This window comes from Mastigoproctus giganteus, chromosome 13, assembly GCF_048544385.1.
Source record: "Mastigoproctus giganteus isolate SK-2022 chromosome 13, ASM4854438v1, whole genome shotgun sequence".
Classification (NCBI taxonomy): Eukaryota; Metazoa; Arthropoda; class Arachnida; order Uropygi; family Thelyphonidae; genus Mastigoproctus; species Mastigoproctus giganteus.
In genome coordinates, this window is record NC_143587.1 from 148,364,964 (window position 1) to 148,392,664 (window position 27,701).

General features: G+C 38.6%; 1 protein-coding gene across 1 annotated transcript in view; it reads left to right on the top strand.

The window, feature by feature from the left end:
• The window catches only part of LOC150076513 (muscle calcium channel subunit alpha-1-like), a 1,171,392-nt gene that overhangs the window by 929,239 nt on the left and 214,452 nt on the right, over positions 1 to 27,701 (top strand). The window contains exons 32-33 of the mRNA XM_090387375.1: positions 9,880 to 9,971; positions 19,947 to 20,103. Coding sequence (XP_090243501.1) covers positions 9,880 to 9,971; positions 19,947 to 20,103 — 249 coding nt within the window. The remainder of the gene's footprint in view (positions 1 to 9,879; positions 9,972 to 19,946; positions 20,104 to 27,701) is intronic.

The window sequence follows — 27,701 nt, forward strand, 5'->3', positions numbered from 1 at the left end:
GCTGTACAAATTGGAGCAGTATGGCATTAAGGGCCAAATGCTACAATGGAGATAAAGGGATGGTTGAGTGGGAGATGACAGAGAGTGCTAATCAATGGACACTGCTCTTTGTGGACTAATGTTATTAGTGGAGTTCCTTAGAGTTCGGTGCTAGCGCCATTGTTGTATTGTGTATTCACCAATGATATTAATGAAGGTATATGAGGCTTAATGTCCAAGTTTGCAGATAATGCAAAGGTTGGCAGGGTTGTTATCTACAGTAAAGACAGTATGCTACTGCAAATGGATCTAGATAAGTTGGGAAAATGGGCTGAGAAGTGGCAACTGAAGTTTAACATTGACAACTGCAAAGTACTGCATATGGGTAGCAGTAACCTAAGAGAAACATACCAACTGTTTGGTACTAAACTCAGGGAGGTGGAGAGTGAAAAAACCTGGAGGTAATTGTGCAATCTCATTTGAAGTTCGTTGAGCAGTGCAGACAGGCTGCCAGAGCAGGTCATGGAGTCTTGTCAATGATATATAGGAGTTTTTCTAGCAGAGACAAGGAGATGATTATCCCATTGTACATGGCAATGGCCAGCCCACACCTTGAGTACTGAGTACCGGATGGAGGCCACATTTTAGGAACAATGTAGAGTTGCTAGAATGAGTACAAAGACTAGGCTGGTGCATTACACCTTAGGTTGTTGTTGCACCAGTTAACCCACAATCAAATCAAATCAAATGAGTATAATAAAGGGCAAAAAGATTGGTGAGGGCAACAAAGAGGTACTCTTACCTAGAAAGGCTTAAGTTCTGCAAATTGAAGCACTGGAGAACAGGCACATGCTAGGTGATCTGACTGAGGTGTATAAAGCCTTGAATGGGTTGAGCAAGCTCAGTGCTGATGGGATTGTTCCTCTTGCTCAGATTAAGAACCTGAGGGTGCATAGATTCAGATTGTGGAAAGACAGTTGTAGAATAGATGGTCAGAAATTTTCCTTTAGCCAGCAGTTACTTGATTGCTAGAACAGACTAGCATACCTTATTGTGGAAGTTGATAGCTTAAGTAAATTTAAGGCTGAGCTGGATAGGCATATTTGAAGTGAATGAATGGGTGAAATGGGAGGGTTTTTTTTTTGCCTAATGCTGCATAAGCTTGCTTTCTTCCATCGTATGCCTGAACTAATACTAATTTCAGGATGTGTTTTGATACTGTTGCACATAAAAGACTCCTTTACAAACTGGAGCAATGTGGCATTAAACAATAATGATGATCATGCTCATATGTAAATCTAGATAGCATTAGCATTAGTAGAGGCATTTGATGCAAGAAAGCAAGCTTATGCAGCATCAGCCAAAAAAAAAAAAAAAAAACCACTTCCACTTTACCCCTCTGTTCGTTTGAAATACCTGTCCAGCTGAGCCTTAAACTTATTTAGGCTATCAACTTCCACGACAAGGGATGGAAGTCTGTTCCACCAACCAACCACCCGCTGGCTAAAGGCAAATTTCCGCACGTACGTCTATCCTACATCTGTCTTTCCTCAATTTGAATTTATGCCCTCTCAGGTGATTATTCTGAGCGAGAGGAAGAATCCCATCAGCATTGAGCATGCTCAAACCATTCAAGGCTTTATACACCTCTATCAGATAACCTCGCTGGTGCCTAGTCTCCAGACACTGTAATTTACAAAACTTAAGCCTTTCTTCATAAGAGCACCCCTTTGTTCCATTCACTAATCTTGTTGCTCTTCTCTATACTCGTTCCAGCAGCTCTACATCCTTCTTGAAATGAGGCCTCCAGACCTGTATACAGTACTCAAGGTGTGGCCTGACCATTGCCTTATACAAGGGAATAATCACCTCCTTATCCCTGCTAGAAAAATTCCTATATATCATTGACAATACACCATGAGCTACTTTTGCAGCCCGTGTGCACTGCTCAGAGAACCTCATATCTACCTGCACAACCACCCCCAGGTCCCTTTCATTCTCTACCACTGTCAGTGTAGTACCACAGAGTTGATACATTGCTCTGGGGGTTGCTGTTTCCCATGTGTAGTACTCTACATTTGTCAATGTTAAACTTCATTTGCCACCTCTCAGCCCATCTGCTCAATCTTTCCAGATCCTGTTGCAGCAGCATAGTGTCAGTAGTGTCCTTGACAACCCTGCCTACCTTTGTATCGTCTGCAAACTTCGACGTTAAGCTTGATATACCATCATCAATATCATTTATAAATACAGTAAACAATAATGGACCCAACACTGAGCCCTGAGGGACTCCACTAATAACATTAGTCCACGACGAGCAGTGTCCATTGATTACCACTCTCTGTCTTCTCCCCCTCAGCCACCCCTTTATCCACAGCAGCAATTTGCCTCCAATGTCACACTGCTCCAATTTGTGCAGCAGTCTTCCATGTGCAACAGTATCAAAAGCCTTTCTAAGATCCAAGTATATAATATCAAAGTTATTCCCTGCGTCCAGTTCCTTTGTGACTGCATCATAGTATCCAATCAAATTGGTCAGGCAAGACTTCCTCTTAACAAAACCATGCTGTGTTCGAGCTATAACTGAAGTCTTGTCTAAATGATCCTGCAGTGCTTCTTTAACCAGTGCCTCCATTAATTTTCCTGGAACAGAAGTTAAACTTACAGGTCTATAATTACTTGTGTCAGCCTTTGAACCTCCTTTGTGAATTGGGGTCACATTTGCACATCTGCAGTCTGTGGGTACCTCCCCTGAGTCCAAGAAAGCTCTCATAATTATGGCTAAGGGTTTGCTTACTTCCTCTGCTGCCTCCTTTAATATAACTGGATAGATCCCATCCACCCCGTGTGCCTTTCTTGTGTTTATCTTCAACAATTTCTCCTCCACTTTACTCTCAGTTATTACAAGATTCTCTAGCTTACTGCTAGAGTTGAATATACCTCTGGCATTCCCCTCGCTAAATACCTCCTCATGTGTGAATGTCGATGCAAAATATTCATTTAGTTTGTTAGCTACCTGAGCAGGATCATCAACAGTTGACCCATCGATATCAAGTATACCAATCTGATTCATCCCCTTCCTTCTAGAGTTTACATAAGTAAAGAACTCTTTGCTGTTTTTCTTTGCATCCCTTGCCAAAGATTTCTCATAATCTGCCTTCGCCTGCCTAACCTCCTTTGTAACTTGGTTACAGATCAACTTGTATCTATCTTAGGCTTCTGTGTCATGTGTTAATTTGTATGTATCCCATGCATGTTTCTTCTCTGCCACATGCCTCATTAGTTCATCTGACATCCATTTAGGCCTAAACCTTGAACAATATTTTTTAGTTGGTATGTAAAGCCTAGTAGCTTCCAAGATAAGTTCTTCGAATGCTTCCCATTTTGCATTTGCTGTTGGTAACATCATCAGTTGGTCCCACTGTATAGAATTTAAATACTGTTTCAGTCCATTGTAGTTGCCTTTACGAAAGCAATAACCCTTCCCTTTACCCCTAATGGTAGTTACCTCTTTGAGTAAATCCCACTTCAGGACACTGTGATCATTGCCACTTAGTGGTTCATTTATCTGCAGATTCTTAATGCATGAAGAATCACTGCTGATAATCAAATCAAGAGTATTCCTCCCTCTAGTTGCCTCCCGAACATGCTGATGTAGAAAACAATCATCCAATAAATCCACAAAAGCCTTGCTAGTGTGTGAGTGCCCTGCCCCCAAATTCCAGTCAATATCTGGGAAATTAAAATCTCCCATTATAAGACTCTCTGATTTACTGGGCCACTCTATTTCCCTGTACAGTTTCTTATTATTCTCATCAGAGTCATTAGGCCTATAGCACACTCCTACTCTCAATTTTGATCTGCCAATGCTTATGTCACACCAAACTGACTCGACACTGCACTGTCCAGCGATGTCCACTGGCTTCACTCCCTTGGATTTTATGCATTTCTTAACTAATAGCATAACCCCTCCTCCCTTCCTATCCTATCTGTAGACGTTGTACTACCCAAATTGGCACCTCCGTAGCCAGGTGGGAAGGAGCAGCAGTGCGTAGCACACGCTTCTTGATTAGACCCGGGTTCGAGCCCGTCACCACCAAATACGGAGGATACGGAAAGGTCAGGGAATGACCGCCGCATATTCCGGAGCAATATGGCCTTAGTTGCTAATGCTCCTAAAAACCAAATAACAAATAAAAAATAACAAACACTACCCAAATTCCAGTTCTGCATTCCTTATATCTGTGTGAGACCACGTCTCTGATATCCCAACAATATCTGCCTTTGATGTTTTGAGCAATACCTCAAATTCATCAAATTTATTTACTAAACTGCTAGCATTGGTGTACACGCAAGTATACATGCACCTATTTCTATTCTTAGCTACCCTAACACAACCCATGTGTTTACTTGTACCACAATGACTCCCAGCAGTCTCTGAAATATCCTGCATCTTGTTTTTCAGGCTTCTGCTCATTCCAATAGAAGCAGTGCAAGAATCTCTTTCACCTCTGCCAGTGGCCACTGTTAATCTATTCGTCTTTGTCTTCCCCCAAGCTAGCAGTTTTCCGACCCACCTAGCACTGCCTCGATAGCATCAGCAAATATTCTTGCACCCTTTCTATTTAAGTGTATCCCATCCCTGTAGAAGCAATCTCTCCTGTTAACAAGTACAGTCCAGGCTGAAAAAAATTCTACCCCTTGAGCCATGCACAATCTTTCCAGGGCCGAATTGATCGACAAGGCTCTTATCATATACTCCCTCCTATCGTGTCTGGGCAGAATTGCAGACACTTTCAAATTCAACCCTATTTCACGGCTTTTTTTCAACAGTGAGCTGTACTTGTTAAGCAATTCTGCCGGTCTCCTACTCTTGATATCATTAGTGCCAACGTGTACAACTGTATCACCTTTTGTGCCCTTAAAAGATGATATCTTCTCTACAATGTCATCAACCTTTGCCCCTGGCAGACATACCCTGGTCCTGTTCCACCTATCCTTTTTACAAAGCATGTTCCCCGTTTCCCTGACAATAGTGTCACCAACAACTACTAGTTCCTTTGGGACCAACGCATTCTGCCTTGGGGGTTGCCGCTGTTTTGTGCGATGAGTCATCTTTTGCCAAATTTCAGGTCACACTGGGATATCAGAAACAAATATGCAGACTATGCTGCCAAACATCCATAAAACCCACCCTCATCATGTTTTTTCATTCCATATGTTGACTACAGATATAATATAGGATATGTAAGGAAAAATGGACACTTCTATGACAAACTCAAACGAATAATAAGCTCCTTCAAATAAAACCTTAACCACAGTTATGAGCCTCTAGCTCCCGTGCAAACAGAAAGAAGGAAGTAATCCTAGCCAGAATATGAATCAGTTGCATTTAGATTACTCATCTATTCCTCCACATATGAAATGACCTCCACAGTGTACGCAATACAACTATCCATTTACAGTGAAGTGCATTCTTGTTGAATGCACCTTATACATTCCTGCCTGGCAACTCTATTCAGTTTTATTCCAAAGCTTAAAGAAACTTTGAAGCTTTATCATATCGTAGGTAGTGATGCTAATCTCACTGAGTTTTTCTGCTTTCTTAAAGGGATAAATAAAATTATATGATCGTTTCCGACTGTTCCCATAACAGTCACCATTGGTAACTTCCACATCACTGATAGGCACAACATGGCCTGAGCAGCCCTTGCACCATCAATAACAACAATAACTCCAGGGGCTCACATCTGTTAAGTATGGGCTTGGTACACCCAAGGTCCTGAGCTGGATATCATCATTCTTCATTCTTCTCTTTCTTGGTGATTCCCTTCTATTACTCTCTCTCAGCAGGAGTAACTCAGAAATTTTTTTGGCTGGTGCAGCAAAAGGCTCAGGCTTCCTTGCACTATATGGCTAATTATAATAATAATAACAACAGCAATAACAAAAAGAACTGGATACAAAAAATAATTTTGATATCATATACTTGAATTTCAAAAAATCTTTTGATACTGTTGCACATAAATGACAGCTGTACAAATTGGAGCATTGTGACATTAAAGGCAAGTTACTGCTAAGGTTAAATGGAAGAAGATAGAGTAGTTATCAATGGGCACTGCTCTTTGGGGACTAATGTTTTTATTTGAGCTCCCATGGTTCAATGCTGTGTAAATTGTTGTTTTCAATATTTATCAGTGATGATGAAGGTATATCAGGCTTAATGTCGAAATTTGTAGATAATACAAAAGTTGGCAGGGTGGTTAACGACAGTCATCAGGTGAGCAACTGCAAAAAAATCTAGGAAAATTGGGTTTATGGGTTGAGAAATGGCAATTGAAGTTTAACACTGAAAAATGCAAGGTACCGCTTAAGGGTAGCAGTAGCCCTAGAGTAACAGGATAGTGGAAAAAGAAAAGGACTTGGGAGTAATTGTGCAGTCAGACATGAAATTCTCTGAGCAGTGTGGACATGCTGCAAGGACAGCTACCGGGATTCGAGCCCATGACCACCAAATACGGAGGATGCAGAAATGTCAGGAAATGACCACCCCATATCCCTGGAGCAATATAGCCTTAGTTGCTAATGCTCCTAAAAACCAAATAACAAGCAACAGCTAGGACAGCTCATATGGTTTTGTCAATGATAAACAGAAACAGGGATTAGAAAGTGATTATCCCTTTGTATAAGGCCATGGTTAGGCTGCATCTCGAGTCCAAATGCAGGTTTGAAGGCCTGACTTTAGGAAGGATATTAATTTGCTCAAATGCAGAGAAGGGCAACCAGATTGGTGAAGGCAACAAAAAGGTGTTCTTACTTAGAAAGGCTTCAGTTATGCAAATTGCAGTGGCTCAAGACCAGGCATTTGCAGGAAAATCTAATTGAAGTGTTTAAAGCCTTGAATGGATTAAGTAATATGATTGTTAATGGTATTCTTCCACTTGCTGAATCAGGCTTCCATCTGTTGTTCTGGAAGTGGATGGGTTGAATAGCTTCTAGTCAAATTCTTGGAGGGTACAGATGAGGTGCGTGCGTTTGTGTGTTTTAGCTAGTGCTACATAAGTGTGCTTCCTTGCATAATTTGCCATTACTACTACTACTACCACCTTAATAATAGTCCTACATGATGCACGAATCAGCCACACCAGCCCCAAGTGCCAAGTGATAGTGCCCAAGCAACCTTTCCTGCAATACACAGATTGCACTTTCTCAGATTAGTTATACTTATTTTCCAGTGTCATTTCTTCCTGTTTTTCATAAACAATTCTTTACTTAAAAGGTTTGAAGTAGGAATCCAGATGCCTCCATAGCCAGGTGGACAGGAGCAGCAGTGCATAGCACACGCTTGATTAGACCAGGGTTCAAGCCTGTGATCACCAAATACGGAAGATGACCACCGCATATCCCCAGAGCAATATGGCCTTAGTTGCTAATGCTCCTAAAAACCAAATAACAACAAAAAAAAAGTAGGAATCCAGAAAGGAAATTCACCATTCTTTCCTTGTATATATTTATATAATCTGTACTAACCAAACTAACTTTCTCAACTGCTTGGTCTCTGGTGGCATCACTCCTGTCTCCACATGGCCGGGCTGGTAAACTGGGAGAAGAAACTCCCTCTCCCAGGGCTAAAATGAGCAAAGATGGACGTAAATAGACATGTCACTTATGGATCTCATGATCTAGATCTCTCAGAGATGACTTAAATGCATGTAATGCAAAATGGCAAAAAAAAAGAAGGAACAGAAAAACCCTGCTCCTGTTTTTTCTTCGACTGATCATCCTTTGAGTAAGCTCTCCTCATTCTTACTACAGAAGTGTCTTGAAAATATGGTGCTCCAAAAGTGATTCTAAGATTAAAATCTGGAGACCTTCTAGTGGAGATGAGTGAGCATAGGCACTCGGAAAGTCTATTAAAAATATTGACTTTTGATGGAATTCCAACAAAGATTACCCTGCATCCCACTCTAAACTCCTCTAAAGGTGTAATATGAGATCTCCTTAATGTATCTGAAAAAGAGATGATTCAAGAATAAGCAATCAAAATCTTAAACAGGCCAAAAGGATAGTCATTAAGAAAGATGGAATGCATACTCTTACCCGAACTCTCATTCTTACATTTAAAACACCAATTCTACCATCAGTTGTTGAAGCTGGATATTTAAGGTGCATAATTCGATCTTATATTCCAAACCCAGTCCAATGTTTTAGTCCATGTAGAGCAGTGTCCATTTATTACCACTCACTGCTATCTCCCACTTAACCATCCCTTTATCCATTGAAACAACTTGCCCTTAATGCCATACCACTCCAATTTGTTACAGCAGCCTTCCATGTGCAACAGTATCAAAAGCTTTCTTGAAACCCAAGTATATGAAATCCAAATTATTTTTTGCATCCAGTTCCTTTGAGACCACAGTGTTGTATCCAATCAAATTGGTCAGACAAAACTTCTGCTTAACAAACCCATGCTGCAGTCTTGTCTCGGTGATTCTGTACCACTCTTTAACCAGTGACTTCATAATTTTCCCCAAACAGAAGTTAAACTAACATGTCTATAATTATTTGTGTCACTCTTTGAACCCCCTTTGTGAATTGGGGATACATTTGCACACCTCCAGTACATGGGGACCACCCCTGAATCCAAGGATGCTCTCATAATTATGGCTAAGGGTTTGCTTATTTCCCTTGCTGCCTCCTTCAATATAACTGGATAGATTCCTTCCACCACCAAGTGCTTTTTTTTGTGTAACTTCAACAAATTCTCCTTCACTTTGCTCTCAGTTATTACAAAATCACTTAGCTACCTGTTAGAATTTGATAAACTTCTGGCATTCCCCTCCTTGAATAACTCCTCATGTGTGAATGTAGATGCAAAATTCATTCAGTTTATCAGCTACTTGAGCAGGATCATCAATAGTTGAACCATCTATGTTAAGTGGTCCAATGTGATTCATCCCTTTCCTTCTAGAGGTTACATAAGTAAAGAACTCTTTCCCCAAGTGTTTTTCTTTGCATCCTTTGCCAAAGATTTCTCATAATCTGCCTTGGTCTGCATAACCTCCTTTGTGACTTGATTACAGACTAGTTTATACCAGTCATAGGCTTCTGTGTCACCTGATACTTTATATGCATCCCATACATTTTTCTTCTCTGCCAGGAGCCTCATTAATTCATCTGACATCCATTTAGGCCTGAACCTTTAATAGTATTTCTTAGTTGGTATGAAAAGCCTAGTAGCCTCCAAGATTAGGAGGAAGGCTTTCCATTTAGAATTCACCATTGGTAACATCATCATTTGATCCCACTGTATAGAATTTAAAAATGGTCTGAGGCCACTGTAGTCATTTTACAAAATCAAAAACCCTTCCCTTTACCCTTGATGGTAGTTACATCTTTAAGTAAAACCCACATCAGTATACTGTGATCACTGTCCCCTAGTGGTTCCTTTAACTGCAAATTCTTAATGCATGAATAATCACTGCTGATAATCAGATCAAGAGTATTCTCTCTGGTCCCTCGAACATGTTGCTGTAGAAAATAATTCTCCAATAAATCCGCAAAAGTCTTGCTTGTGTGCGAGTGACTAATCCACAAGTTCCAGTCAATATCTGGAAAGTTAAAATCCCACATTACAAGACATTCTGATTTACTGTTTATTATTTATTATTATTTATTTATTTATTTATTTATTATTATTATTAGTATTATTATTATTATTTATACATTTGATTTATTCATGAACGAGTAAATTACGAATCAATAAAATGAAAAGGATTCAAATACATATATCATTTACAGAAACTGAAACTTTAGTTAAATGTAGTGAAAGTACAGTAATTCTGTTATATAAATTATTTGCATTTCTTTATTAAGGAGATGTTTTGGATTTTTTTACAGGTGTTTGGACGTATAGCATTAGATCCTTCAACTGCCATCCATAGAAACAACAATTTTCAAACATTTCTTCAGGCAGTATTAGTGCTCTTCAGGTAACCAAATTCTCTCTCTTGAGGTGACTCATTTTTTTTTTCTTTATCTTTTACTAGTAAATTTTCTTTTCTTTTAACATCATTTTAGTATTACCATTAGCATGAAACAAAATGATCCATGAAAAAAAAAACTTGCACAGCATCATCAAAAAAATAATAATAAATAATAAATAAAACTTTTGTCTGTTTAGTTTGTCCATCTCTTTTATGCCAACTTTTAAAAGACTAGATGGAAGTTTATTCAGACAAGCAGTTGTTCCCTGGCCGAATGGAAATATCTCTACATCTGTTCTGCAACCATTCTTTTTTTAATTTAAATTTGTCCTCTTTTTGTGAAAGATCAAAGAGCCCTACAGTATTTAGTTTATTGCTTTACCTTTTAAAGCTTTATAGGCTTCAGTTAGATTGAAGACTGAAATCTTCAGCACTACAGTCTTTTTTTACAAGGATATCCTTTGTTGTCTCCAACTAATCTTGCTACTGTTCCACTCATCGTTTTGAGTAGATCAGTCCTTCCTAAAACAACACTTCCAAACAAAGTATTCCAGATGTTACATAACTATTTCTAGTGTGAATAATCATCCCTTTGTCATGCTGGCAGTGTTCTTTATATTGCTGACAGAATTCAATAAGTCATTCTAGGAGCCAGTCTTCACTTCTTGGAGAACTCTGTCAAGCTGTACTATTAGCCATATTCTTTTCTTTATTCAACTGACTTGAGTTTGGTGTCTTGGAATAACATTCCCAAATGGTATGTTATACTGAGATTATTGCTTCTCAAATGTAGTACATTGTATGTATCTATATATTGAACTTCATTTGCTGTTTATCACCCCGCCTGAATAGTATCTAGGTCATCTAGGGGTAGCATACCCTAATTAATGTCATTAATAACCTTTCCCATCTTTGTACCATCTGCAAATTTAGACATCAAGCTTGAAATATCTATTAATATTAATAATAAATGTTAAAAATGGGAAAGGCTCAGCAGAAAACACTGATACCTCACTCATAACATCTCAATCCATGAAGTGCAGGTGGCCACTGATGGCTACTCTCTGTTTCCTGCCATTTAATTTCTCTCTCTCTCTCTCTCTCTCTCTCTCTCTCTCTCTCTCTCTTGTCTGACAAATTTGATTGGTTATTATGATGTGGTCACAAAGGAACTCGATGCAAAAAATAATTTTGATATCATATACTTGGATTTCAGGAAAGCTTTTGACACTGTTGCGCATGGAAGACTACTGTACAAATTGGAGCAGAATGGTATTAAGGGTAAGTTGCTACAATGGATAAAAGGATGGTTAAGTGGGAGAAGACAGAGGGTGGTAATCAATGGGTGCTGCTCTTCGTGGACTAATGTTATTAGTGGAGGCCCACAGGGTTCGGTGTTGGGTCCACTGTTGTTTTGTATATTTATCAATGATATTGATGAAGGTATATCAGGCTTAATGTCGAAGTTTGCAGATGACACGAAGGTTGGCAGGGTTGTTAATGACAGTAATGGCAGTGTGCTACTGCAACAGGATCTAGATAATTTGGGCAGATGGGCTAAGAAGTGGCAACTGAAGTTTAACCTTGACAAATGCAAAGTACTGCATATGGGTAGAAGTAACCCCAGAGAAACGTACCAACTGTGTGGTACTACACTTAAGGTGGTAGAAAATGAAAAAGACCTGGGAGTAATTGTGCAGTCAGATATGAAGTTTTCTGAGCAATGTAGACAGGCTGCTAGGGCAGGTCATGGGGTTTTGTCAATGATATATAGGAATTTTGCTAGCAGGGAAAAGGAGGTGATTGTCCCTCTGTATAAGGCAATGGTCAGGCCACGCCTTGAGTACTGCGTACAGGTCTGGAGGCCTCATTTTAGGAAGGATGTAGATTTTCTTGAGCGTGTACAGAGAAGAGCAACACGATTGGTGAGGGGAATGAAGGGATCCTCTTACCAAGAGAGGCTTAAGTTCTGCAAATTGCAGTGGCTGGAGACTAGGCACCTGCGCGGTGATCTGATTGAGGTCTATAAGGCCTTGAATGGGTTGAGCACACTGAATTCTGATGGGATCCTCCCACTTGTTCAGAATACGAACCTACGGGGACATAAGTTCAAATTAAGAAAGGATAGATGTAGAATAGATGTGCGGAAATTTGCCTTTAGCCAGCGGGTGGTTAATTGCTGGAACAAACTTCCATCTGTCGTTGTGGAAGTTGATAGGTTAAATAAATTTAAGGAGGAACTGGACAGACAATTGGAGGGTATGGTGTGATTTTTTTTTTTTTTTTTTTGGCTGATGCTGCATAAGCTCCTACACTTGCTTTCTTGCATCAAGTGCCACTACTACTACTACTACTACTACTACTCTCTCTCTCTCTCTCTCTCTCTCTCTCTCTCTCTCTCTCTCTCTCTCTCTCTCTCTCTCTCTCTCCTTATTGTATTGTCTTTTCCTTAATCCTCATTACTCTAACTTATACTGTTTTTTTTGTGTGAAACGGATAAGTGCAAAATCTCACAGCATTCTGATTAAAGCGTTCTGTTTTCCTGAATAAATTTAAGTGTTCCATATCACGGATATTGATGATGCCTTGTAACATTGAAATTGCCTGCAAACATCATATTGAGTAATTTTAAATGATCTTGGGCTAAGGTAAAGAAAGCCCACACGAGAAGCATGCAGAAGTTCGATGAAATTTACCGGTAAAAGTACTTTGCTGTAATGGCATTTGTATTGTTGCTTGCTCAGTAAACAGACAGTGGGTGTTATTGGTTTAGAGTAGAAGTTGAATCCCACGGGAGCTTGAAACCCTCCTGAAGTGGAAGGGCTAACCTGACCTTTTTTCTTTAGAATCACTAATTGAATTAACTAAACTGAATCATGAACAGTCATAATGGAAGTTCTGGCATCATAAAAAAATGTTCGTAATGTAGTTTCACAGGTAAACTTTTTCAAAGTTTGCCGTGCTCCTCGTGTGGGCTTCCTTTACCTTTGCCTCTTTTTTTTTCTTAATAAACAGTTTATCCACTAAGCCACCAGTGATTCAAAAGAAAAAAGGTCAGGTTACTCCCTCCACTTTGGGATGGTTTCAATCTCTTATGGGATTCAATTTCTACTCCTGACCAATAACACCCACTGTATGTTTACTGGGTGAGCAACAATACAAGTGCTGTTACGGCAAAGTACTTTTACTAGTAAATTTATCTAACTTTTCCGTGCTTCTCATGTTGGCTTTCTTTACCTTCGCCTGATCTTGTTTTGAGATAATGTTCCACCATGGATATGTTCCACAGGATTCCTTCTGTTTTAATGTGTATGCTTGCCTAAACAACGTTCTCTATGAATCACTCAGCTTCTGACAAGGCTGCACGCTAATATGTGTTTCCAGAAGGCCTGGGTTTCAATCGAAAGTCAAGTAGTTGGATTAGGACAAAATCTTGCACCCTCAAGCCCACTCAGACTTAATTAAGAGTAAGCTCGCATCATCAAGATCGCATTGTGATTAACTCAGAGGTTCTCCTTAAGGTGATTCTTGAGCCTGCATAACTCCAACTCAAAAACTACTCAATAATTATATAAATTATGTGTGTCAGAGAATTGTCACAAGGCAAAATGATCAACAAAACAAGATTTATTAAACATATAAGTATACAAAAGAGTACAATAGAACTGGTTGAAAATTAGAATAATTGGTATGTGATTATTAGGTAATTAAACTGAATACAAGCAGTATCTTGCTGATAGCAGTATTACAGTTTTGTAATGTTCTTCATGTGTCTTTCTAGCTAATGAATTTACAATCTGTGATTAAGTTATGTCATACAATTGTTCTGTTAATGGAATAAGAATCATCTGTCAACATAATAATTACAATTAGTATTTAAAACAACTAATTGGACAATTCGTGCTTACTGTTAACTTCTAACTATAAAAATAGATATACATTTGTCTGAATGACTTTAATGAGAAGAGAGGTCAGTGCATGTGAATTAAAGGCAGTGGGAAAATATGATTAACTTCGAGTGATTAGGTTATGTTGTTTAAGAAAAACTCACTTACCGACAAAATGTCTTCCTTTCTCGGTGCTCTTTGGTACTACCGTCTGATCCATAATTACGATTTTGGCTATCTTCTTTCTTTCTCTCTCTGCCAACTTAATCTTTCGCTTCGCTTCTAGAATCCGCTCTGTAATTTTTCAACACCGAATCTCACAAAATCTACGTTACGACTGGCAAAAACTCTCTTTTTCCACCTAGAAAACCCGCAACCTACCGTAAGACTGTCCAAAGAAAAAGATTCCTTTTCTTTCCCTTTTTTCATATAAATACCTCTGGTTTTTCCCCCTTAATTTGCCCTGACCTGTTGAGATCACCAGGTCAATAATGCTGGGCAAAGAACTTCATTTGGGGACTGTCAACTTTGTGAATTGTCACCACTAAAAATGAAATATTTGTGAAGAACGGAAATATCATGTTTGCGTAAGGCAGTTTCTTTTGTTTTAAAATCGTGTCATCGAACATAAATTGATATGCTTTTAAGAATGGAATTTAAGCATGACAGTCATTGGGTTTATTAGTTTTGATTTCGTAAGGGATTATGTCTCATGTTCTGATTTCTCACGCTCTTCTGACAAAGTCGCAACTTGCTTTTTTCGCTTGTGAGCAATTAAGCATACGCGGACTAGACTGCCCTTTACGTCGAGGAGAGGAGTGACTGACGTCATTTAATTGCTCTGGGCACTAAACACGGTGTATCATTTCTTCAACCACAACTTCCCCCTAGGGAAGCGACCAACTGCCGTTACGAAACCAAAAGTTAAACTAGTTCATTCCGTCAGATTAATTGTATAGACCGTGGAAAAAAGTATAGGACACTTTAAGGAATAAATGCTTCTAAGAAACAGGTGAAAGGGTTAAAAAATGATAGCATTTTTTAACACTTTAACAGATACTTGATACTTTATGCCATATTAATTTACTGATTGCACTTTGCATCCACAGGTTTGTAACTTGTAGCCTTATAATTTCATATTTTTTTACAGGAAGTTTTTACGGCTCCAGCAAATAGAGAAGTTTTTGCTTTTTTATTGACTTAAATTGGCATATTAATTTATTTTTTAGAGTTGCTTTATATTCCTAGTAACAATAGTTTAGTTTAAATTGAATTTAGATAGAGATTTTGTAGGTTATTGCTTAGTATCGGTGAGGGTATTGAATCCACATGTGGACAGGTTTTGCAGCTACAGCAAATGAAAGTTTTTAATTATACTTAGCCGCTTTATTCACTTAATTGTTACATTAAATTATTTTCTATAAGTAGCTTATATACCTAGTCAGGCTCCGTGGTTTATTTTGAATTTAGATAGTGCGATTTAGAAAGTAAATAATACCTCGTGTCCGTAGATTAACCGTTCGTAACTTACCGCCATTGTTGTACGATACGTGTGCACCGAACTAGATAGTGTAAGGTTTAATGGAAAACTAGATAGCTAGAATAGCAGTATCGATTAATCAGTAAAATTTATTAATCTTATTAAATTTCATTATCAATTGAATTGTACTTTTTTAGCTAAATAAATATAGCGATCTAGTTATTACAAACATAACATCATAAATTAATACATATAAGTTTACAGGGGATAAGAAAGTCATATAAGGTAACCTGCAGATAATATTCAATACCGAAATACATATATATAGTGTTATAACTGCATTGGGATATAGGTTTAGGGTTATATTTTGTATTGGAATTTTATTGAACTTGAATAGAAATCATGACTCAGACCAGAGCAGCAAAGCAAAAGGCTCAAACTAGTGGAAGTGCTGTGGCTCAGGGGAGAACTGAGGGGGGGGGCAGTTGTCCTCTGAATCACAGTCTATTGAAATGCAGTGCTTGTTTGACGTTTGTGGAGCAGTCAGGAACGGAACATGATATTGCCAAGGGGAATGTCTTTGTGTGTGTGTGTGCGAGGAAATGACGTGCCAACTCGGCATTGTTATGGGCTTATATGAGAGCTTGAAGAACAGGGTGGATGCCCTTGAAGGATTTAAATTGAGGGGCCAATCAGGCTCTCAGCTGCCCACATCAATGTCAGAGCTTGCACTTGAACATCACCCAACACAGAGGCAACCCCCAAGGCAGAATGCGCTGGTCCCAAAGGAACTAGTTGTTGTAGGTGACTCTATTGTAAGGGAAACAGGAAACATGTTGTGCAAAAAGGATAGATGGAAAAGGACCAAGGTATGTCTGCCAGGGGAAAAAGGTTGATGACATTGTAGGGCAGATATCTTCCTTTAAGGGCACAAAGAATGATATTGTTGTACACGTTGGCACTAATGATATTAAGAGTAGGAGACCGGCAGAATTACTTAACAAGTACAAGACACTGCTGAAAAAAAAAGCCATGAGTTAGGGTTGAATTTGAAAGTGTCTGCAATTCTGTCCAGACACGATAGCAGGGAGTATATGATGAGAGCCTTGTCGATCAATTCAGCCCTGGAGAGATTGTGCAAGGCTCAAGGGGTAGAATTTTTATCAGCCTGGACTGTACTTGTTAACAGGAGAGATTGCTTCTACAGGGATGGGATACACTTAAATAGAAAGTGTGCAAGAATATTTGCTGATGCTATCAAGGCAGAGTTAGGTGAGTCGGAAAACTACTAGCTTGGGAGGATATATGGACTAATAGATTAACAGTAGCCGCTGGCAGAGGTAAAAGTGATTCTTGCACTACTTCTATTGAAATGCAATTGAACAGCAGCCTGGAAAGCAAGGCAATGGGAATTTCCAAGACTGCTGGGAGTCATAGTGGAACAAGTAAATACGTGGTCTGTGTTAGGGTAACTAAGAGTAGAAACAAGTCCATGTATACTTGCATGTACACCAATGCTAGGAGTATAGTTAATAAATTGGATGAGCTTGAAGTGCTAGTCAAGACATCAAAGGCAGATATTGTTAAGATATCAGAGACATGGTGTCACACAGACATAAGCAGTGCGGAACTGGAATTTTGGGAGTACAATGTGTACAGAAAGGATAGACAGGACAGGAAGGGAGGAGGGGTTATGCTGCTGTGAGGTGATCTGATTGAGGTGTATAAGGCCTTGAATTGTTTGAGCAGGCTACTGCTAACAGGATAATTCCACTTGCTCAGATTAAGAACCTGAACAGGCATAGATTCAAATTGAGGAAAGACAGTTGTGGAACAGGTGTGCTGAAGTTTGCCTTTAGCCAGCAGGTAGTTGATTGCTGGAACAGACTTCCATCTGTTGTTGTGGAAGTTGATAGCTTAAATAAATTTCAGGCTGAACTAGACAAAAATTTTGAGTGACCTGATGGGTGAAATGGGAAGGGGAATGAAAGAGGGGAATGAAAGCCACTGGGGACTGAGGGCTGTTTGTTTCGTCATGCTGTCATATGCTGGAGGGTTTGGTCTTTTCCTCTTCATGCTGACCAGGAGTCTTGAAGAGAACCACTCTACACATTCGTTGCCACCTTAGTGACATAACAGGGCTTACCATCAAGAAGGTGTGCACAAGTGGAATTTAGGGAGGCAGGCCACCGGACTTCTCCTAAATCTTCTGTAATAGAGAGATATTGGATCCATCAGTGGCTTAGACTGAGTGTCTGATAACACACAGAATACCTGTTCCCCTCTTATCCCCTTGCATCATATGCCTCAACTAATGCTAACGTCATTTTCTTCTAGCTTTATTTGTGATGAAGAACAAATGAAAACAGAAACTGCTAATACTAGTTGATTTATATCTACTATTAATAGATTAAATTTTAATTAAAACTTCTTTATTTTTATACCTTTTTTAAGATTTCAGGTCAAGATGTTATTCTTTTTTATATGAAGGTCCATCAAAAAATTCTGAGACATATTTATCCAAGGCTTATGAAAAGATGGAAGCCACAAATGAGGTAATAACATATATATATCAGTTGCAGCTGTCGATAAAATGGCACTTATCCGTGATACAGTCATAATAATGCTGAAGAAATAGAAGTAAATTTTCCCATTTTTCTATTTATTACTGATTAATATTTATTTTGTTTATTACTTCTTTGTGTTTATCTTCTTCATGTGCCTTGACTTGTTTCCTGGACATTAGCGACTACTAAGGAGAATGCATTTCTGTCTTCCTCTAATCTGAACAGTTCTTCTACATTTCATATATCAGTCCCATTGTTGAATATTATAGTTGCCTCCTCTGCTATCTTGCCTTTATTATTAATTGAGGTAGATGATATTTCTCTCCCCATAGAATGTGGCCATGATAACAGATTTTCCTACATTTGTTGGTAGTTATTAATGTTTTTTCTGCTCTTGTTCTGTGGAGGACTTCGTTGTTGCTTACTAATAAATCTGTCCATAGTATTTGCAACATCCTGTGATGTAGTTGCCTCTAGTTGGTTCTGAGAACTTGCCTTGAATGTCCATGTCTGAACACCATATAAAAGTATGGACAAGATACAGCATTTGACCACAGATTGCCTTAATTTCAGTTTGAGGTTGTCATTGCAAAGAAGTGATCTCATTTTCTTGAAAGTTGCTCTGACGATTTCAGCAGGATTTTGTATTTCTTTCTCAGGGTCTAAGATCTCTATGATGTATGGAACAATATCATGGAGAACTTAGACCCTGAGTATTACTTCCCAAGTAAATGGCTGACACTTCCAATTGGATTGTCATTGAGTGATGGGTCATTTTCATATTGTTTGTGTTTATAACTAATGTAAAATGCATATAATTAAATAACTAAACAGAATGAAGTGACATGCCACTTTAAAACTGGCTCTCATTTTTCTTTATTGCAAATAACCTTTGCATGTACACACACATAGTGATTCTCTGTAACACTAAAGAATCACTACAGGATGGCTAGATAGTGCCAAAGCAAAAAATGACTCCAGTTTCTAGTCTTCTATGTTTGTTACTTCGCAATATAATCCACAATGAATAAGATAAGTAATTTATTTTAAAAAAAATTATTCATCACTATTTAAATATTGTGGAAAAGCAGTAGTCTAATGGGGGAAAAAATTAAGCCCTGTGTTTGTTTGGGTATTTATTAGGTGCATCGGCAACTATGGCTATAGTGCACCAAGATGTTAGTGCTACCAGTTTAAAAACACACACTAGCAACCATTACTGGTATGTATTCAGTTCCATTATGCCACCTACATTCAGTTGTCTGTTATATGCATTAATATAAGAACATATGTAACTATTGTATCAATTGTTCAGTGGCTGATTCTGAAGAATAATACATATGAGTAAGGTTTTGTGTTAAACACAGAAAAATCGTGTTGTAAACACAAAATGTGGCAGGCAGCATGTAGCAGTGAAGTACTAAGCCATGCAGCAATATTCCATTCAATGGAATGTGTACAGTGGAAGGAGTAATCAAATATTAAGGCAGTGTTGCAATTTTTGATTCAGAAGTCCTGGTTCACCGCGGATACCTTTCTGAAGTGAATCAGACAATTCTATCAAGAAATTGTGTATATATGCATGATTTGGTTTGAAGGAAACATGCAAAAATGGAATCTTGTTCATTCATCATAGTAATGAGTTCTCCCATACTGACCTTATTATAATTGAATATCTGATGAAACACAACATTGCTGTGGTACCATATCTACTTTGGCTTCTTGTGATTTCTCCTTTTTTTTCCAAAACTAAAAGCTAAAATTGAAGGAACTTTGACAACAGGAAGGACATTTTTGAAAATACAATGGGAATACTGAGAGCTGAGACATTTCCAAAGTTCCAAACATGCTTCAGTAAGTGGCAGCATCACTGGAATAAGTCTATTCAATCTCAAGGAAACTATTTTGAAGGAAATAATTTCAAATAATGTGTAAGTAAATCTATTTGTGCATTGTGGAATCAGTCTCAGAATGTTTTCATCGGCCCTCATATTTCACAATTTTTAATTTAGTGATTGAAGATTTTGTTTTCTTTCTTTCTTTTCAGGTCAGCTACTGGGGAAGCGTGGCAAGAAATCATGATAGCATGTTCCAGTAAGATTATTGTAAAATGTGATATTAGAGCTGATGATAATAATGGAAACTGTGGCTCTGATTTTGCTCTGCCTTATTTCATCTCGTTCTACATACTCTGTTCTTTTTTGGTAAGACAATAAATAAACTGCAATATCATTTATATTTTAAAGCAGAAATTAGATGTAAATGGAGGAAAAATGCAATTTTGGATATTTGATTTTTTTTTTAAAATGTAGAATAAGGACACTTTTATGCTCCTGCCACTTCCACAGATATATTGTTTACTTTCCTGCAACATTTATGACATACACTAAGATTAAAAATACATGTACATAAGCTCAATGTTTATGTATGCAAGTTTTCATTCACTCAATTACATATGATTAATGTTGATTTATGTCTTCCTTAATATTTTATCAGAAAAGAAAGCTTACCCTTTTTTTATTGGAGCATGTTATATTTTTTACTTCAAAAAATATAACATGCTCCAAATTATTTTAATACTAGTCCACAAAGATGTCATTATTTCTTGATGTAAGTTGTTAATACTATTTCAAAACTATTCTTACTATTATTATAGTTTTCAGAACAATAAATGATAAATCATATAGTAATGACTTAAAAAATACTTCAAATTCATCAAATTTATTACTCTACTATTAGTTTACAAGCATGTACATGTGCCTGTGTTTCTTGTTATTAATCCTAACACAGCCCATACATTTGCTTTACTCATTCCTTATTTTCCAGGCTGTTTTATCCCAACAGAATGATTGCAAGAACCCACTTTACCTCTCCGAGTGGCTGTGATTAAACCATTAGTTGTGTATCTTCCTACTCCTTACTAGAAGTTTTTCTGACCCAAATAACCCTGCTTTGATGACATCAGCAAATATTCCTGCACCCTTTCTGTTTAAGTGTATTCCATCCAAAAGAGCCTCTCCTGATGACATGCACAGACCATGCTGTGAAAAATCCAACCCCACAAGCCTTGCACAATTACCCCATGGCCAAATTTATTGACAAAACTCTTGTCATATCTGGACAAATTTGAGAGTTTTCAAATTTAACCTTAACTATGCTTCAGCCTTAAATCCTCTGATCACCTATTCATGAGTCCATTAAGGTCAGAAGATGATTCTGTTGTACACATCAGAAGATGTGTACAACAGAATCATCTTATTTGTTTTTAAAAGGTTTTTGTATGTCATTAATTTTCACCCCTGCCAGACATACTCTGATCCTTTTTACCTATCTTTTTGCACATTTCCTGTTTCCCTGACAGTAGAGTCACTGACAATGGCTACTTCCTGTGTAACCAGTGCTTTATATCTTGAGGAATGTTCTACTTGTGTGATGCATGATTGCAAGCTTTAACAACCTTCTCCCACTAACTGGATATCCTGTCCATAGTTTTGCTAATGTTAACACAGTACATTTCCACCTTCCATCCTGAGAAACCGTCCCTTGCACAAACAGCTTCTACTTCTCAGATTCACAGCCAGTATCCTTAGATGCTGATCTCCTGGTAATTATCCAGTGGGGTATATTAAAAAGTAAGAGATTACCTCAATCTTTTACTTCTCAGATCTCAATCTCCTTAGATGCTGATCTCCTGGTAATTATCCTATCCAGTGGGGTATAAAAAAACCCTTAGTTAACTTCAATCCTTTTAATCCTTAGTTAACTCATTCCTATCATATTCCTTTCAAAAAGAAATAAAATAAATTGTACTGCTCCTATGCTCATCTATGATAACACTCAGATCTCTAGACAAACTTGCATATGTCTATTGGAAATTACCCAAACTTCCAATCTGTCTTAGCATAAACACATCAAAAATATAATTATTGCTCCCTCTAAATCAGAAATATGATTTTTCTTTTTCACCCTGATATTATTTGACCTCTTAAAATTACTTTTAAATAGCTATACCTGGGTATAAATCTAAAAAATTTTGGAGCGAGCCTCACACCAGATTCTTTGGAATCTGGGGTTCGGTCCACAAAATTCTCTCTCTCTCTCTCAAACTCCTAGACAGTTCAAAAGAGAGCAGTCAGATTAATTAGTGACCTGTCTCTTGCAAATTCTCTCCACTCTATCTCATAGACATTGTTTCTGCTATATTCATTTTCTAAAGATAATATACTTCTGAATTGGCATCTGTTGCTTTGGTAAAGAAAGCCAACACGAGAACCATGGCAAACTATGGGAAACTTACCAGACAAACTGGTTTGCAGCTACTGCAGTTTCTCCCTGCATTCTCGGTAAACAGAAGGTGTGTGTTCTCGATAGCGGCAGTAGAAGTTGAGAATAATATATTGATCGACAGATAGTGTACTGATTGGTGCATGAGCAGACAATAACATCAGAGCATTAAGTAATTGATTGATATTAGCATTAGTAGAGGCATATGATGCAAAGAAAGCAAGCTTATACAGCATCAGCCAAAAAAAAACCTTCCCATTTCACCGTCCATTCACCCCAAAAGTTGGTCTACTTCTTCCTTGAATTTATTTAAGCTATTCACTTCCACAATGACAGATGGAAGTTAGAACTAGCCAATGGCCAAAGGAAAATTTCTGCACATCTATTCAACAACTGTCTTTCCTCAATTTCAGTTTATGTTCCCTCAGGTTTGTAATCTGAGCAAGAAGAAGAAGAAGAATTCCATCAGCATTGAGCCTGTGCAATCCATTCAAGGCCTTATACACCTCAATCAGATCACTCACAGGTGATTAATCTCCAGATGCTGCAATTTTCAGAACTTTCTTTCTTTCTTTCAGCCTTTCTTTGTTCCCCTCACCAATCTTGTTGCCTTTCTCTGTACTCTTTCTAGCAACTCTACATCCTTCCTAAAATAAGGCTTCCAGACCTGTACTCAAGTTGTGCCTGACCATTGCCTTATACAAGGGGATAATCACCTCCTTATCCCTGCTAGCGACTAAATATGGAGGATGCGGAAAGGTCAGGGAATGACCACCACATATCCCAGGAGCAATATGGCCTTAATTGCTAATGCTCCTAAAAACCAAAAAACAGCAACATTATCCCTGCTAGCAAAATTCCTGTATATCATTGGCAAGACCCCATAGCCTGCTCTGGCAGCCTGCCTACACTACTCAGAAAACTTCATATCTGAATGCACAATTACCTCCAAGTCTCTTTCATTCTTCCCTAACATGAGTGCAACACCATCCAGTTAGTACATTTCTCTGAGGTTACTGCTCAGAGAAATGTACTAACCGGATGTACTAACTGGATTTCTCTGAATTTACTACCCAAATGCAGTAATTTGCATTTGTCAAGGTTCAACTTCAGTTGCCACTTCTCAGCCCATCTACCTAACTTTTCTAGATCCTGTTGCAGCAGCATACTGTCATTACTGTTATTACCAACCCTGCCAACCTTTGTATCATCTGCAAACTTTGACATTAAGCTTGGTATACCTTCATCAGTATTATTGATAAATATGCAAAGCAACAATAGGCCCAACACAGAACCTTGAGGGACACCACTAATAACATTAGTCTACAAAAAACAGTCTCCATTGATTACCACTCACTGCCTTCTCCCACTCACCCATCCTTTTATCTGTTGTAAGAACTTGCCCTTAATACTATACTGGTCCAATTTGTACAGTTGTTTTCCATGTGCAACAGTATCAAAATCTTTCTGAAATCCAAGTATATGATATCAAAATCATGTTTTGCATCCAGTTCCTTTGTGACCATGACATAATATCCAATCAAATTGATAGATAAGACTTCCCTTAACAAACCCATGCTGTGTGTCTGAATTATTACTGCTGTCTTGTCTTGTTGATCCTGCAAGGCTTTTTTAAAACAGTGGCCCCATTATTTTCCCTGGAACAAAAGTCAAAGTAACAGGTCTGTAATTACTTGTGTCACCCTTTGATCCAACATTGTGAATTAGCATTAGCATTAGTAGAGGCATTTGATGCAAGAAAGCAAGCTTATGCAGCATCAGCCAAAAAAAAAAGGAAAAAAAAAAAACCCACTTCCACTTCACCCCCTCTGTTCGTTCAAAATACCTGTCCAGCTGAGCCTTAAACTTATTTAGGCTATCAACCTCCACCACAAGGGATGGAAGTCTGTTCCACCAACCAACCACCCCGCTGGCTAAAGGCAAATTTCCGCACGTCTATCCTACATCTGTCTTTCCTCAATTTGAATTTATGCCCTCTCAGGTGATTTTTCTGAGCTAGAGGAAGAATCCCATCAGCATTGAGCATGCTTAAACCATTCAAGGCTTTATACACCTCTATCAGATCACCTCGCTGGTGCCTAGTCTCCAGACACTGTAATTTGCAAAACTTAAGCCTTTCTTCGTAAGAGCACCCCTTTGTTCCATTCACTAATCTTGTTGCCCTTCTCTGTACTCGTTCCAGCAGCTCTACATCCTTCTTGAAATGAGGCCTCCAGACCTGTATACAGTACTCTAGGTGTGGCCTGACCATTGCCTTATACAATGGAATAATCACCTCCTTATCCCTGATGGAAAAATTCCTGTATATCATTGACAATACTCCATGAGCTACTCTTGCAGCCCGTCTGCACTGCTCAGAGAACTTCATATCTGCCTGCACAACCACCCCCAAGTCCCTTTCATTCTCTACCACTGTCAGTGTAGTACCACAGAGTTGATACGTTGCTCTGGGGTTGCTGTTTCCCATGTGTAGTACTTTACATTTGTCAATGTTAAACTTCATTTACCACCTCTCAGCCCATCTGCTCAACCTTTCCAGATCCTGTTGCAGCAGCATAGTGTCAGTAGTGTCCTTGACAACCCTGTCAACCTTTGTATCATCTGCAAACTTGGACATTAAGCTTGATATACCATCATCAATATCATTTATAAATACAGAAAACAATAATGGACCCAACACTGAGCCCCGAGGGGCTCCACTAATAACATTATTCCACGATGAGCAGTGTCCATTGATTACCACTCTCTGTCTTCTCCCCCTCAACCACTCCTTTATCCATAGCAGCAATTTGCCTCCATTGTCACACTGCTCCAATTTGTGTAGCAGTCTAGCATGTGCAACAGTATCAAAAGCCTTTCTAAGATCCAAGTTTATAATATCAAAGTTATTCCCTGCATCCAGTTCTTTTGTGACTGCATCATAGTATCCAATCAGGTTGGTCAGGCAAGACTTCCCCTTAACAAAACCATGCTGTGTCTGAGCTATAACTGAAGTCTTGTCTAAATGATCCTGCAGTGCTTCTTTAACCAGTGCCTCCATTAATTTTCCTGGAACAGAAGTTAAGCTCACAGGTCTATAATTACTTGTGTCAGCCTTTGATCCTCCTTTGTTAATTGGGGTCACATTTGCACATTTCCAGTCTATGGGTACCTCCCCTGAGTCCAAGGAAGCTCTCATAATTATAGCTAAGGGTTTGCTTACTTCCTTTGCTGCCTCCTTTAATATAACTGGATAGATCCCATCCACCCCGGGTGCCTTTCTTGTGTTTATCTTCAACAGTTTCTCCTCCACTTTACTCCCAGTTATTTCAAGATTCTGTAGCTTACTGCTAGAGTTGAATACACCTCTGGCATTCCCCTTGCTGAATAACTCCTCATGTGTGAATGTCGATGCAAAATATTCATTTAGTTTGTTAGCTACCTGAGCAGGATCATCAACAGTTGACCCATCAATATCAAGTGGACCAATCTGATTCATCCCCTTGGACCAATCTGATTCATCCCCTTAATTAGAGAATTAGAGATACATCTGCAAATGGCAGATGTACAAATGTTGGCAGGGTTGTTAATGTCAATTATGGCAATGTGCTACTCCAACAGGATCTAGAAAATTTGGGCAGATGGGCTAAGAGGTGGCAACTGAAGGTCACCATGGACAAATGCAAAGTACTGCATGTGGGTAGAACTAACTCCAGAGAAACGTACCTGGTACTACACTTAGGTTGGTAGAAAATGAAAAATACCTGGGAGTAATTGTGCAGTCAGATATGAAGTTTTCTGAGTAATGTAGACAGGCTGCAAGAATATCTCACGGTGTCTTGTCAATGATATATGAATTTTGCTAGCAGGGATAAGGTGTGATTGTCCCATTGTATAAGGTAATGGTCAGACCACACCTTGAGTACAGGTCTGGAGGCCTCCTTTTAGGAAAGATGTAGACCTGCTGGAATGAGTACAGAGAAGGGCAACAAGATTGGTGAGGGAACGAAGGTGACCTCTTATAAAGAAAGGCTTAAGTTCTGCAAATTGCTGCAGCTGGAGAATAGGCACCAGCGAAATGATCTGATTGAGGTGGCCTAAAATGGTTTTAGCATTCTAAATTCTGATGGGATTCTGTCACTTGCTCAGATTATGAACCTGAGAGAGCATAAATTCAAATTGAGGAAAAGTCACTTGCAGAACAGATGTGGGGAAATTTGCCTTTAGCCAAGGGTGGTTAATTGCAGTAACAAACTTCCATCTGTTGTATGGAAATTGATGGCTTAAATAAATTCAAGGAGGAATTGGACAAACTTTGAGGGAATGGATGTGTGAAATTGGGTTGTGTTTTTTTTTTTTTAGCTGATGCTATATAAGCTCACACGCTTCCTTTCTTGTATCCCATACCTCCGTTACTAGTACTATCTCCAGTCCATGAGGACTTCCCTTGATTCATTGATGCTCTCATAGTTATGGCTACGGATGTGCTAACTTTTTTTTTACCGCCTCCTTTAATCCCATCCAACCCAGGTGCCTTTCTTATGTTTATATTAAATTTCTCCTCCACTTTACTCTCAGTTATCACAAAATCATTTAACTCAACATTAGAGTTTGATAAACATCTGGCCTTCTCCTCCTTGAATAACTCCTCATGTGTGAATGTAGATGCCGAATTCTTATTTAGTTTGGCAGCTATCTCAGAATGATCATCTACAGTTAAACCATTGATATCAAGTGGACCACTCTGATTCACCTCCTTCCTTTTAGAGTTTATATAAGTAAAGAAATCTTTGCTGTTTATCTTTGAATCCTTTTCCAAAAATTTCTCATAATCTGCCTTCACTTGCATAACGTCCTCGGTGACTTGATTATAGACTAGCTTATATTTACCATAGGTTTCTTCTCTGCCACAAATCGCATTAGTTCATCTGACATCCATTTGGGCCTAAACTTAGCGCAGTATTTCTTAGTTGGAACAAAAAGCATAGTAGCTTCCATGATTACTTCTTTGAATGCTTCCCATTTAGAATTTGCTGTTGGTAACATCATCTGTTAGTCCCACTGTATAAAATTTAAAAAATCTCTGAGACCATTGTAGTCACCTTTACAAAAGCAAAACCCTTTCCCTTTACCCTGATAGTAGACTATTGATGATCCTGCTCAGATAGCAAACAAACTGAATAAGTATTTTGCATCTACATTGACACATGAGGAGTTATTAAGGTTTGAAAATGGCTGAAGGTTATCAAATTGTAGCAGGGGGCTTAATGATTTTGTAATAATCCCATCCTGGGTGGATGGGATCTATCCAGTTATATTAAAGGAGGCAGAAAAGCAACTAAGCAAACCCTTAGCCATAATTATGAGAGCATCCTTTGACTCAGGGGAGATCAACATGGACTGGTGATGTGCAAATGTATCCCCAATTCACAAAGGGGATCGAAGGGAGACATGAGTAGTTACAGACCAGTTAGTTTAACTTCTGTTCCAGGTAAAATAATGGAGTCATTGGTTAAAG